The sequence below is a fragment of the Eucyclogobius newberryi genome, unplaced genomic scaffold (assembly GCF_026437365.1).
Source record: "Eucyclogobius newberryi isolate DKJ021-1_F unplaced genomic scaffold, fEucNew1.0.hap1 SCAF_10, whole genome shotgun sequence".
Taxonomy (NCBI): domain Eukaryota; kingdom Metazoa; phylum Chordata; class Actinopteri; order Gobiiformes; family Gobiidae; genus Eucyclogobius; species Eucyclogobius newberryi.
Window position 1 is genome coordinate 15,705,924 of NW_027315724.1, and position 15,178 is coordinate 15,721,101.

Genomic DNA, 15,178 nt, shown 5'->3' on the forward strand with positions numbered 1-15,178 from the left:
ACAATCTCCTCAAAGGATTTCACAATGATATTGCAAATCAATCTATTGAACAATACGAAATGTTCAATGATAAGATCAGATTATGTCATGGTTTTTCATCATTTCCTCTTCAAATTGGCAATACAATGTAATTCACAATACAGCATTTCTAATTAACACACGTGGGACTGAAGGCATTACACCAGAATGTCAGACAAATGTAAATCAATATTTCAAGTGTCTAAAATGCCACTTAAGTTTCTCGACCCCTCGACTGTTTACTTATTGTTGACAATGGAAACTGTCTATATAAAGCTAGCACAGGAACACATGGTGTAAAGTGTGAGGAGGTCAAAGGGGCGTGCAGCGAGTAGCATCCTGTTTTGCTCCAGGACGGGAAGAGGACCTTACCTGGAGTTGATCGGACGGCGCAGCGGAGACTCTGGCGTGGGCTGAACCCTCCTCTGGACGCAGGAAAACTTGCTGACCGCGTCTAAAAAGAAAAAAAAACAGACCAAAAATTATGCGTTTTCAAGTTGACGAGCTACTTCTGTGGAATGTCACTTGTGCAAAGGAATGCCGTTGCCGTGAGCCGCTCTGCTTACAGGTCCTTGCCCTTCTTCCTCTCCAGTGCAGTCATGTCATCTCTACCTGACGGCCGCCGCGGTGGGATGGCTGGGGTCTCACACACATTCACACGCGCCGGGCTGGCTACTCACAGCGCGCGCCGGCACACTCTTCTCTCACACTCTGAGCCTGCGATGAACAAGCAGCCCGGGCTCACACAAGCGCCTCCCCCTCGCACCGTCCCCTCCTCCTCCTCCTTCACTGAGGCAGCAGCGGCACAGGCACAAGGCAGACTCGCTCACTGTCTCCTCAAGGCACATACTCCTCCTCCTCATCCTTAGCCGCCGCCCCGCCCTCCTCCCCCTCAACGCTTGTGCTGCTGCTGCTGCTGCTGCTGCTGCTGCTGCTAGTGCCGGCTGTCATTGTGGTGCAATAAATACAATAAAGCAAAGAGACAAGAAAGATATAGGGACTAATGGGCTTGGCTCTGTATCCTTAGAGAAAACATGCCGATGATTGAATTATGCTATAATTGACTTGTAGGGAATAAAATAAGACAATCCACAATTAGACAGGGAGCGTTATGAACGAGAACTTTCATTAAAAAAGGGCTGAAAACTCATTTTGAACACTTTTGCAACATGTTTTTAAGATGTCTGGCAAAGAAAATACTCTTTTTATTAAAATGGTAAGACATTTCAAGTTATTTATTGATTTTATAAAGTAAAATCAGTTTTATCCCAGTGTAATCCCAGATGTATTATAAGAGCAGCTCTTAAGCTCAACACGAGACCTCTTTGTACTGCATGCTAATTATAGAGCGTTTTATTCTCCTAATGTTTGTTAGCTTTACCGTGACTGTAAACTTTGCTCTGAAAGATGTGTAACACGCTTATAAACTCATCCCGCTGCATTGTTAGCATGCTCACAATGTATTAGGTAAGTGAGCGTTCAATGTGGACTGCTGAAAACTGTTGAAAATGAATTATGCTTAAAATCAAGTACAGCACCTTAGGGAATATAGGACTTATAACAATCAAAGCTATTGTGTAACTTCGGAGTCTGCTCATCAATCAGAGACTTGATCAATCAGGTTTCTAGTTCAATCACCTTTGTTCTTTATCTGAGATTAACAAAGTACTGCAAACTGTTTTCAGTATTTACATCCCACTCGACTTCAGAGTATGTACAGGATTTTGGATTCAAAACTCTTGCCATGGATACAACAAATCGATACTTTTGGAGCTTGCCATTGGCGTCAGGAAAGAAGGCCATGACACAGAAATGGATAAGGAAATAAATTACACTCTGACTTAATTTGAAAATGTATCAAATGTTTGTTTGTTTCATGTCTGTTTCATACGTTGGACAAAATGTGCAGTTTATTGGATGTTTTGTGTTACTTGTATTTGAATTTTTTGCTCTCTCTCGCTCTCTCTGGCAGGTCAAAACAACATGACCAAGATATAAACTCCATTATTTAAAAAAAAATCCAATAAACAATATTTTTATTTATTTGTTTTGCATCAGGTAGGGCATCTGACTTAAACCTATTGCTAATTTCCACCAGGCTCCTAAACCTCATCATCTCTCCATACACAAACTCAGCCTGTGAATATGCAGAATCCATATTCATAATGCATCCCATTGTTAAAAGATTTATAGAAGATCCTTGAAGGGACACCTCCTTACATTTATCCCTCTGTTATGTCCCTGCTCTGTCCCAGACCTGTCCCTTCCCGCGTGACGTCCCGCAGCTGTGCGAGAGGTGACATTGTGGGGACGTCCAGACTGGTCCAACAGGCTGACTACAGGGACGTGCTAATGTAGTACATCAATCTAACTGCAACCAAAGTCATTTATGTATATCAAGCCTGTCAGAATGCAGAGCATCAGAGTTGTCGGCTGGTGATTTTTTATCCGTAATTGCGCATTTGACTTCAGTGGGAGAATCAATGGAGCCATCAGTGAGCGCTTGATCATAGCTGCTTTGCAAATAATACTGCTAATTATTAGTACTGTTGGATGAGTTCAAAAACATAAAAAACTGCCAGCAAGATAATTAAAAATGAAGTCTACTGTAGTATTTAGCTCATATTGTTAATTAAACATACTAAGTCATACATAAATCACATCAACAAGGCAATGCAATGCCTCGTTTGCCAAATATAGCCCAAGATCTGGAGATGGGTCCCACTGCCCCTGACAGGTGACCCCCCACTGAAGGATGTAGAAAATCATTATCATGACATTTGGATTAATAATTAGTCCAGTCTGCATAGTCCCTATAATGGTGGCAATTATCAAAAATACGACTACAAATCTCAGCTTCACAAGGAGCCCAACCATTTGTTTGGACTCCAAAGGGTTCAGGAACAGCTTTGAATTGCGGCTAAGTTTAGTCAGGCATTTAAAGGAAAAATCAAAAGCAATGATGAAGGGTCAAAATAATAAAAGTATATGATGGAAAATCTTTGAAACAATTACCGTGCATCTTTTTTCTGTGTGATATAATTCAAGGATGTGTGTAAGTACTACCCCTACTCTTGCTAAAACAAAAGTACTAAATTAAAGTACGCGTCTTGGTTAACATTCCTTTTAATTGCTCCCCTAACAGCGCATTGTTTTATGTCAGTAATTAATTGGCATTCCTAAAAAGCCCCATATATTGCACATTTAATGCTCTTGCGTCCGTGCAGAGAGCAGAGTTGTGTGAGAAAGTGAAATGATTGTGGGGTTTTCGGGGTCGAGTAGCTGATGGCTGTGGGCTTGTTGCTCTGTAAAACGCTGTATTGCGCCCTGAACCCTGCAGCCGACTGTTTTTGTCAACACGGTGAAGGGTTATTCAAGGGTAGCGCAATCTCCGTCTGTATTGACCAACGTTGGCTAATAGCACAAGATACACAATAAGGCTGTCAGAATGGAACACTGGGCATTGTTGCAGTCAGTCCTGGACACACATATACGTGGTCTCCCAAGTATACAACTACACGGGCTGGAAAAAAGCCGAGTTCAAAGGAAATTGGTCTCAAAGCTTGTTGCTGCTTATTGGCCGGATCGCTCTGATGTGTATTGGCCCAAACACACACCGGCGGAGGTATTGATCCCCATTTGTGATTAAGAGAGGGGCGATTTGTTGCGTCTCAGAGTGTTTATTGGTACATTTGAGAGCAGACTAAATATTAACTGCTAAAGAAAAACAAGAAGCACAAGCATTTCAGAACATGTTTGTAGAGATTTGACCTAAAGGATGAGCAGGTTTTATACACAATAACACCCAATAGAAACAGGATATGTTGCTGTTTGCAGAGGACATTACATAATCTAAATAATTACAGCTTTTGCGATTTGCTGATTGCAATTCATTAGATGTATCTTGCAGCCTATAGTTATGGGGGGGTGTTTTTTTTTTGCTCCATTGATCTTGCACACAGCATGCAGTGGGTAAGAAAGTAATAACTCTATGTAACCTTGGCGCGTTCTTTGTCTGTATTAGCTGATGATCAAAGTATGCGTCGTGAAAGCACTGATGGCGTTATATACATGTCATCGGGTCCAAATAAGGTAAATCTTTCAATAGCATCTCAACAACATGGTTTAAAGTTAAGGTATGGGTTAATTTAGATTAAAGTTACGAGGACCCGTCTCCAGGAAATGAATGTAAGTCAATATAATGTCCCCTCAAAGCATGTGTGTGTGACTCCCATAAAGCAGTCCTGGTGATTGAAGGCTCTAAATGCAGAAGGCACACTCAAGGGAATGGGGCTAATCTAAATAATGGTGAGGCCGTTTTAAAGGCACCCTAATGCACACATGCACATGCACACGCACATCACACCTGGGTGTCAATTGTGCTAAGGTCCCTTTGCACTGGCACTTTAAATCTGGGCTAATAAAAGGATTACAGAGCAAAAAAATTCAAATATGAAAGAGAAAATGTTCTCCAGTTTTTGACCATTTGGGCTCAAGACAATTTACACCCTCAGCTCTTAAGACATTTATTCTGCATGTTTCTAAGAGGCAATTTGGCTCCCTTTGACTTTCAGAGAGAGGGAAGGAGCTTTTTTTAACGATTGCAGAAAAATTGTTTTCTCAAAGGAAAAATAAATGACTAGTTACTGTACAATCTTTCTAACTTGTAAAAAGGCATGTATTGAATTGTTTTTTGTGTGTTGCCACGGCTAAACTTCTTCTGAATACATTTTTTGGGGAGGAAATTAAATATTGATTAGGCATACGTTTTATGACAGATGCCCATCTTTATGTGTCCAGGCTTGGGACAGGCACCATGAAGCTTTTCTTTAAAGTAATTTCCCACTTGAATCCAGAAATCCACTTGTGGATTTGCACCTGTGGCACGCTCTGGTGATACCCCTCCACTCAGATATCTCCAGCGCACGACAGTAGCAGCTCCCTTCGGACATGGGCTTGATGAGCTGTGAGCATGTGGGAGATGCATTTACATGCAAGTGAACAGCCAATCACTGAATGTCACAGTGAGAAAACAAGGTGATGGAAGTAATGAACCAAATGAGATGATCATATAGACACACATACTGTATACTCATTTTGTTGAGTATAATACTGGTAATAAAATAGGTTTAATACATTTAAAACACTGCCTTAAATGCCTAAAAAACATAATCTGCATAAAAATTGTTTATAAAAAATGCCAGCAGAGGGCGCTGTGACTGTGTGTGTGTGTGTTTGTGTGCGTGTGTGCGTGTGTGTGTGTGCGTATGTGCGTGCGTGTGTGTGTGCGTGTGTGCGCGCGCACGTGTGTGCGTGTGAGGGCGTGTGCGTGCATGCGTGCGTGTGTGTGCGTGCGTGCGTGTGTGTGCGTGTGTGCGTGCGTGCGTGCGAGTGTGTGTGTGTGCGTATGTGCGTGCGTGTGTGTGTGTGCGTGTGTGCGCGCGCACGTGTGTGCGTGTGAGGGCGTGTGCGTGCGTGCGTGTGCGCGTGCGTGCGTGTGTGTGTGTGTGTGCGCGCGTGCGAGTGTGTGTGTGTGCGTATGTGCGTGTGTGCGTGTGTGCGCGCGCACGTGTGTGCGTGTGAGGGCGTGTGCGTGCGTGCGTGCGCGTGCGTGTGTGCGCGCGCACGTGTGTGCGTGTGAGGGCGTGTGCGTGCGTGCGTGTGCGTGCGTGTGTGTGTGTGTGCGTGCGAGTGTGTGTGTGTGCGTATGTGCGTGCGTGTGTGTGTGCGTGTGTGTGCGTGCGAGTGTGTGTGTGTGCGTATGTGCGTGCGTGTGTGTGTGCGTGTGTGCGCGCGCACGTGTGTGCGTGTGAGGGCGTGTGCGTGCGTGCGTGCGTCCGTGCGTGTGTGCGTGTGAGGGCGTGTGCGTGCGTGCGTGCGTGCGTCCGTGCGTGTGTGTGTGTGTGTGCGTGCGTGCGTGTGCGTGTGTGTGTGTGTGCGTGTGTGTGCGTGCGTGTGTGTGCGTGTGTGTGTGTGTGCGTGTGTGTGCGTGCGTGTGTGTGCGTGTGTGTGCGTGTGTGTGTGTGTGTGTGCGTGTGTGTGCGTGCGAGTGTGTGTGTGTGCGTATGTGCGTGCGTGTGTGTGTGCGTGTGTGCGCGCGCACGTGTGTGCGTGTGAGGGCGTGTGCGTGCGTGCGTGCGTCCGTGCGTGTGTGCGTGTGAGGGCGTGTGCGTGCGTGCGTGCGTGCGTCCGTGCGTGTGTGTGTGTGTGTGCGTGCGTGCGTGTGCGTGTGTGTGTGTGTGCGTGTGTGTGCGTGCGTGTGTGTGCGTGTGTGTGCGTGTGTGCGTGCATGTGTGTGCGTGTGTGTGTGTGAGTGCGTGTGTGTGTGTGAGTGCGTGTGTGTGCGTGCGTGTGTGTGCGTGTGTGTGCGTGTGTGCGTGCATGTGTGTGCGTGTGTGTGTGTGAGTGCGTGTGTGTGTGTGAGTGCGTGTGTGTGCGTGCGTGTGTGTGCATGCGTGCGTGTGTGTGTGCGTGCCATGGCTGTATTACATTGTGTGCCCATGTGTCAAGTTCACGTCTTTTTGAACAGACTAATGGGTAAAACTGGAAATAGAAGAGCAATTAGGCAACAAATGCAGAATTATTCTATAAAAATCAATAAATGCATTCTATTCTTATTTTTATAGATTTTAGAATGTAAATCTATGTATCAGAAAATATTGGTTGCAGCTACAGCAGCAAGCCAGATATTGCTATCAGCTCTAAAAAAAATCCCTATTGGACCATCCCTAATAACAGGCAGACACAGGCCTGAAACGTGAGCAATGTAGCTGTAGCATAGTATAAGCCCTTTAAAGGATCAAATAGCATCTGTAAACATTCAGATGAAACGCCTTGTCGACTGGACTACTATGGTTCAAGAGTCAGGTTCATTAGCAAGACACTGGACGTCCACACATTTAATTAGCTATAACACATTTGGCAGCACATAACAATTTGATTTGATGGTGTTAATTTGTTATTTACATTCAAAGAAAAAATTGTCTGGTTAAAATGGTTAAATCGTGTGGCTATTACGTTCTCCAACAAACCGTAATCCTCACTAATACTGGTAATCTGAATCCCCGTGTAAAATGTTTGTCCAACGTTTGACAGCTTCAAATGTGCAGAAATCTCACACAAATCCTTGTGCTGGACTGTGAGAAGATGTTTTACACTTTTGCATAGTTTAAAAGTAAATATTGGTTCAAGTCATTCATACGAGATACTTTAATAGCACTTCTGAAAAGGGAGAAAACTGACAAGATACAGAACATTTTGGGCAGACTATTTCGAAATGAATTAAATACAAAGACCAAAACAATGTAGCAAAAACACTATAATAACCCTAATATACTGAATCCTAGGCAGATTTAGCATATAACTAAATGGTACAAATTGTGTACAATAACTTACTATTCATCACATTAATTTTGCTCATTTAATGTCAGTGCCTACATTCAGATAATGTTAAATAATTTGATTCTTACTTCTCAGTAGTCCTGATGAAGATACTAGACTGAATTATATTTTTCTATAGTGCGCATTTTTCTCTGGTTTTATTATATATTTCTACTCAAACCAGACATCGATCAGTTTCTCCTGCACCAATTTAACTCATCGTTTTTCTCCTGAATGCAAATGTGTCATATAGAAACACACAGTAGTCTTCTCTCGCAGCCTAATGCATGCATTTCTGCACATTTGTAATTCAAGTCGATGGTCCACTTTAAATTATACATCGGTTTGTCATACAGTATGTTTCTGAAATATAGTGAATCTTATGTTTATTATTTATAAGGCTCTATGGGTTCATGTGCTTTCAAGAGAGCTGCTATGCACAGCCTGTAACAGCGCCAAGCCTATTGTACATTTTAAGTGTTTCGGGTGGATATTGTTTATATAATCACAAATGACTAAAATCAATAGGAAAGTTGGGCAGTGAATATTACTTGAGCTTATTGTTGGACTAAATAATTTCCATGAGCAGCATGAGTGCTTGGACAACAGCAGGAAAGCCACACTGACACGCCCTGCTGTGCTAAGTCATGCTGTTGTACACTGAGAAGTAGCACAATATTTATATTGATGACTATTTCAACAGAACACGTAGTACATTAACCGGACATGGGATGTAGACAAGGATACTGCCGACGACTGACGAGTTTGACTTATGTAGAGCGAGACCAGAGTACACATGAAAAAGTAATGGTACTTCACGCCCAGAATAATATTAGAAGCAGAAGTAACAGTGGCATTAACATGAAAAGCTTTAAGACAGTAATCATTTTAAAATGTAGTTATTATCAACGGGGGATAACATCTGCTCATAACTATTCATTATACTACAATAAGTATCTTTCCCACGGATGTAAAAATGAGGCCCGATTTTGAACCAAAATAACAACTGACAACTTGACAATTGAAACATGTTATATATATGCATTTTATCATTTTAATATAAGTTTGACAACAATCTAGAAGAGAACATACAAAATAAACGTAATGGCTATGTTTCTGAATATCTCTAGATTTGTTTGCACCATCTCAATATTTTTATGGTATTTTCCCATTTTATCAGGAATGTGCTAAAATGTGCCTGCAAATATCTGGGTTGAGGTTCAAGTATCGCACAATACGTGAAGGGAGCATAAAATGAACTAAAAAAGTGCAGAAATATTAGTTAGTACCGTACCTTTGTTAGCGTAAATCAAATTTTGCCTTTTTCTATATCCCCAAGTTCAAGTTCGAGCTCTACTCTTTTCACCACAGCACAGTTACCTAGTCATGTCTGGTTTCGGTGAAAACAGAACGCTGAACAAATACGACAAATAAACTCCTTCATGATTCATCCCGCACATTTTTTAACAGGAATTCTATCAATTTACAATACTGTGATAGAAAATTCTCATCTATTCAGCTTGTGCAATGAAAGCCGTGTAAGAATGTGCTGTTACATTTCAAGGTAGCCATGTGGGCGTCGTCTCACATCCGATCGAACGCGCGGCCAAAGTCAAGCGCCTCACTTAATAAAGTATATCAATTTAAAACATTCAATATGTCTTTGACACTTGACCAACTGCGGCTTTCTCCTTTTCATTCCGTGGAGTCACTAATTCATACAATTCACAATGTCAACACTGTGAATGGCGGTTGCTATGTGAGTTTAGGACGTTAGCAACCTGAAGACTTTATAAACCCGTTTCCATACCAACGCACGGTGCTGGCTAACTATAGTGTGGCCTTAACGAGTAGATGGAGGATGGGCTGATGAAAAAGAGAAGTCAAATAAGGCATTATTCACCAGTGTTTGTAGCCTTCCTGCAGAGATATGAAATGGTGCAGCGGAACGATTCAGTGAAATGCAATTGTATGGAACAGTGCGTGTGGTTTTTGCAGCAGGTGACGTCTACCTGTGAGTAAATAGAGGAGGCGGAGAAAACTGCAGGAGTGCGGTTTCCTGTTTGCTCCTCGCTGGACATGATTGATGGTTCACTGCTGCCAATGTTGAATGATGCAATTGGAGCCCATTCAGGAGACAGTGTATTAGACTAATATCATGCATTTGTTCCCTCCAGTGGCAATTTAGACAAGCACACATCAGGGACGAAAATGGGAAAACTTAACTTTCCTGTAAAAAGGCAATAAATTACTGCATAATGGTAGCAGACTAATTCTGCCCTTTGAGACACACATTTCCATGTTGATGTCATTCATGGTTCTTGGACCAAATTTACAGTAAATTGACGCCAAATTATTGGACTATGCAGTTGTACTGTCTTGCTATGCCCAATTGGGTTTGTATTTAAGGGGCTGTATGTTTTTTGTTTTTTTCAGGTTATAAAGTTAAACCTGTACCTGCCATGGTACGTATATATTGTAAAAGTAGCTCTAAGGAAGAAAATGAGACAAACTTGCACTCTCTGCATACAATCAGGAACTCTCATTCAAAGCGCTCATAAATCAAGCCTGTAAAACACCTGCATAATAAAGAAGAACTGGCTCTCCTCCTGAGTGGGTCCAGCTCCTCTCTTTATCTCGCGTCCGCCTGTCCGTCTGAATGATCCATCCTTCACTGTGGAACTCCTCCATGTTTCTTCTTTTTCTCAAAGAGGTTTTGTAGTTTTTCCTGGCCGAGAAGGAGGGTCTAAGGACAGGGGACAATGGAACATTCGGCTAAGGACAGGGGACTTTGGGACATTCGGCTATGGACAAGGGATGCTGGGGCATTTTCTAGTGCCTTCGAAGCACCTACTGTTGTGATTTCGGGCATTACAAAAATAAATGTAATTGAAATTTAATTTAAATCATAAGTTTTACGCTCCACGTAGGAGGAAGTGAGCCGTTAGCATGCTAGTTGACGTTAGCTTTAATGTGATGTTAAACCTAGTTCTGGTCTTTGAAAAATGCTTATAAACATAATGGTTTTCTCCAAATGCATTAGGTAAGCGAACATTACACGTGCAAAGAGCTCAAATGAACTTGTTTAACTATTTAAAAAAAAAAATTACGACAGTAAAAATTTGACACAGTGCCTTTAAAAAAATGCATTTCATTTTTCAAAAGTCAAGAAATTACCAGGATGAAATTAACAAAGGTATATTATTTTAAATATTTTTATATTTATTTTACATTGTATGGTTGTAATGGGCCATAAAGATAAGAATGCAGGCTTACGACCTTAAGAAATCCATGACGATCCCCTGGGCTGTTCTCTGGACATGTCTGTATTGGTTTGTCTTAAGTGTCTGAAACGATGACATACAGCAGGGATCCCAAAGTGTTCGAGTCTATTTTTTAAAGCCAAAGAACCGACGCTGGGTACGGTAAGTGCAATTGTTTCTGCCGACACAATCTGATCCTTTGATCCTGACACAGCCCACTGTCATTCACTCTAATACACACAGGCCCCAATTGGATTTGGTGTAATACAAATAATACTCGCACAGAGGAAAGTGTCCTGGCTCCTCTATGGGTGGCTCAATGTCACATAAACCCAGGGCTGAGGGCAACTGCCTTGTAATCCACCCAGTTTCCCCCTAAATTCAGAAACGCAAATCCCAAGTGTGACTTTATAGAGTAATCAGGATGGAGTTTAGTAGGTTTAGGGAAATGAGTCATGGAATAATGATGAAAAATCAATCATTATTTTAGTTCACTGACCTAATATAAAATGCCCTGATGCAGTGCCTTAACAATGCATTTATTGATACTCAAAACTGTCACTTTAAATCTGTGAAAGCAGGGGCAGGGGCGGGGCTGAAAGTTAAAAAAAAAGAATACAGAATGCCAGACTGGGAGGTGCCACTGTATGTCTTTAAACTCAAGCTTAAGTTCTGTCACTTAAAGGTATACAGGAAGATTTGGCAAGAATTTCTTAAGTTAGTTTGGCTTTTGAAAAATTGACAAAGTTAATTTATCTATATAGCACATTCAACAACCACTGAGCTGAACAATAGAACAATATATGTAAAATGTAAAAAAAAAAAAAAATCGGCAATATAAGATACATTGCTCAACATCATTTTAATTTAAGAAAAAAATGAAAGCAAGGTTATAAGGTTCTATCAGGGATTTAAACTGGTGGATGGAAGTGGGTGTTTTAATATGGCGTGGGAGGGTATTCCAGAGTTTAGGTGCAGAAACAGAGAAAGCACTCCCTCCTTTGGTTTTGAGGAGAAACGAGGAGCAGAGTATGGCATTCAAATCAGCAATGGTCAATACATTTGACCAGCAGCCAGTTTGGGTTGGTCAAGATTGACTGAGTTATGTGTTCATTATTTTTTTGTGCCTGATCAAAATCTGGCTGCTATTGTAATTTTGAAATAGCTGTTTGTGGAAGTCCTGTATAGAGGGAGTCGCAGTAATCAAGTCTGCTTGTTATAAGTGAGTCGATGACAATTTCAAGATTTTTATATAAAAGTATTGGCTTAAACTTGGCAATAGACCCGTGCTGAAAGAAGCTGGATTCAACGACATTACTGATTTGTTTTTTGCAATTTAAAGCTGAGTCAATAAAAACACCAAGATTTCTGACTGTAGTGAGTGTATTTACAGATAAGTGGCTCAGAGATGGTTCGATGAAGTCAGAGTGAGAACCAAAAAGAAGAACGTATGTCTTGTGCTCATTTAGAAAAGTAAGAAAAGAGGAAAAGAAAAGAGCACGTCCACCAGCACGTCTTCACTCTTTGAAGCGTACCTCGCGGTCCCCGAGCCGCGCAGCCAGAATGCTTGATATTTGACGAGGGTGACATGATCCATGCAGAACTGACTGGTCCTCAGAACCATACCCACAAAGAGTGTCTTTCCCATGGACATCACAACAGTATCTAGGTTGGAGCTGGGATAGAATGCCCACCAAATCAAACACTAAGCCACTGCTGCACTTTTTCAAACAAAACTATTACTAAAACTACTTCTTTCTCCAAAACATTCATGAAACAGGTGGTGAAATGCATTGTACCCATCAAAAGGTCAAGAGCTCCAGAAATACAGTGCTTTAAAAATGTATGACACTGTCTGTGCCCACTACCGTTACAAATCCTTCTTTCCAGTCCTCTAAAAAGGACAAATAGGGTGTTCAGGATGCATAAATCCCAGCAGTCATCCCAAACCAGATTAGCCTGTCATCCTGTTATTCCTCGGAGTCTGCCTCTCAAGATTAAGATCAAGATCAAGATTACTTTATTTGTCCCAGAGGAAATTTGTCTTGGACACACAGGTTACTACATAAAGAAAATCCACATGAAACAGACAGAAAACATGACACAGACATCAGAATAATACATAAAACAGTCTCCGCCCTTTGGTTTTAGGCTGGTTTAGCAGCAGCTCAAACTGCGAGTGTAAAACATGATGATTGAACATCTCCTCAAATATCTGCTGTAATGATGTTCTTTGAAAGCTACAAACACAGTTGAATTTTGTTTTAATTGACAAATAACCAAACCACCCTGACACATGCAGTATCTTATAATGCTTTGGATTACCACATGATATATCAGATCATTATTGTTTGGTCAACTCCAAAAACACTCAAAAAATTGTCTTTGAAATAGTCTCTGCTGCAATTCACATGGAGTTACTGTGGATACAGAGGTTTTGTAAGAATGTGACCTCACTGCTGTGGATGGAAAGTGGGGTGTGTTCTCTCAAATATTCTGGATCAAAAACAATTTCCTCAGTCTTTTTCCCGTTGACATTGAGATGATGATCATCACACCAGTGTACAGATGCTCCACCTGTGATTTATACACTGTAATGGCCATGTCTACAATCCATCTTGTTCCTGCTCACTAACTAACATCAATCCCCTAATGAGCGACTCTGTCCTCCTGTGGAGCGCTGAAAAACCCCGTCTTCAATTAGTGAATGTTTGATCTTGACTAATTGATGTTTGTTTGAAGCAAAGAGTCAGATGCAACTCTGCTTGAAACTGGCTTGTCTCCTAACTGTTAACTGCTTCCTTCCTCCGCCAGTGTTCTCATGTATCCGTCCTGTATAGTTATTGCCGAAGGTGTCAAAGGTGAGCTGCACAAGGAAATATTGTTGAAATTGGCGGTGATGGAAACTCAGAGATGGAAGGAAGGCGTCAAATCTGCAAATGGAAAAGTGGGAATACACTCTGTCTTTCAACGCTACAGTAGATCCTCAACAACACCAGGCTTGAAATGAGGGTTGTAAGATGAACCGCAATAGGTGCAAAATTGCAAATTGAATGGTTGCAAGTAAGTAAATAACAAATAAAACATATAAAAGAACTGCTGCAAATTCTCAATTTTTAGACCTCTTTATGCAGTTCTTGTATTAGGAGTTAAAATATCAGTCTTCTTAAATGCTAATGCTAAAGGACAGACTGAATCTCATTTATAACATACATGGTCAAATGCTCGTGTTGGCCCTGCGACAAGTTGGCCACTGTCCAGGGTGTACCCCGCCTAAGGCCCGAAGTCACTGGGATAGGCTCCAGTCACCCGCGACCCCGAAAGGGAACAAGCGGTAGAAAATGGATGGATGGATGGATGGATGGTCAAATGCATGACAAATTCTATGTTTCTAACAATAAATTTTCGCCAAATCGTAACTTTTAAGTATATTTTTAAGCATTAGAGCTGTTTTTCTATTTTCACAAGGATATCTGCAACAAAAACATCTACTAATAACAGAATTACCATAAGAACTGAACAACAAACTGACATTTTAATGTTTGTCGCGGCTTCTTGCATAAAAATGAAAATATTGCAATTTAAAATGTATTACAATTGAAAGCAGTGCAATAGAAATAATTATAAGAGAGAGAATGGATACATTGTGTAACGAAAGGAGAGTGTGGGAGTCGACATGTCCTTCCTGTGTTACCGTGGCTACTTCAGCATTCTCCTGTCCAATAACAAAAAAATTAAATGAATTAGTGATGGCAACCTTGGAGTGTGTGTCTTTTGGATAAGAGTCCTTGGATTATCTAGTGTTGCTTAGGCTCGAATCCCCCATGATGCCAAAAAGTAGTTCAAATTATTAAGTTACAGGTCTGTCCAGTCAAAAAAGTATTTCTAGTATGCATTGAGACAAACCAAAAAAATACATTTATAAATAGTGTATTAGTGAGGAAAAAATCACTTGTGACATTTTGAAGCCGCCTTTGTTATATAAAAGGAGAGTCTGTATAGTACGTATAACTATTATGATTATCAAAATTGACACAATCACAGTCGATTACTGGTAATTGTTGCCGCTCTTTATAGACTGCTCGTAAGTCAATTAAGTAGGCTTTAAGATGTGAAGATACAAAATGAAAGGACACAACAGCCTGCAGACGAGAGGAAGAGAGAAACAGAGAGCGAGGAGTAAGACGAGCGGCGACTGAGGGCATCAGCGCTGCAGCGGGAGGCAACAGCTGTAATGTAAAATAATGGCTGTAGAAGTCACACTGGGGCTGTGAGAAGTTGAACACAAAAAAACAACCGCAAAACAAACTTTATCTGCCCTCTTAACCGCTGTCAACTTCTCCACTTTTAAATGTTACACTTTCTTTCCTCAAACTGTTAATGAGCTGTGGGCGTCCGGCAGTCTCTCTGTCTCGTGTGCATGTGTCGGCCGTATCTGCTACATGTTTCCATCGCTTTCCCCGTTTTAACAATTTAATGACCAATCAAAGGTCAGGGTTCGGTCTGAGCGAGGGTTT

At 41.5% G+C, this 15,178-nt stretch overlaps 1 protein-coding gene across 2 annotated transcripts in view; it reads right to left on the minus strand.

The window, feature by feature from the left end:
• Window positions 1–15,178, minus strand: part of pde2a (phosphodiesterase 2A) — a 181,817-nt gene that overhangs the window by 117,192 nt on the left and 49,447 nt on the right. Inside the window, exons 1-2 of one of the 2 annotated variants that reach the window (XM_072461820.1) lie at window positions 585–840; window positions 391–472 (exon numbers count right to left, since the gene is read on the minus strand). In XM_072461820.1, coding sequence (XP_072317921.1) covers window positions 391–472; window positions 585–619 — 117 coding nt within the window. In that variant the 5' untranslated portion in view covers window positions 620–840. Of the gene's footprint in view, window positions 1–390; window positions 473–584; window positions 841–15,178 lie in introns of those variants that run through there. The other variant, XM_072461818.1, reaches the window with a different exon arrangement.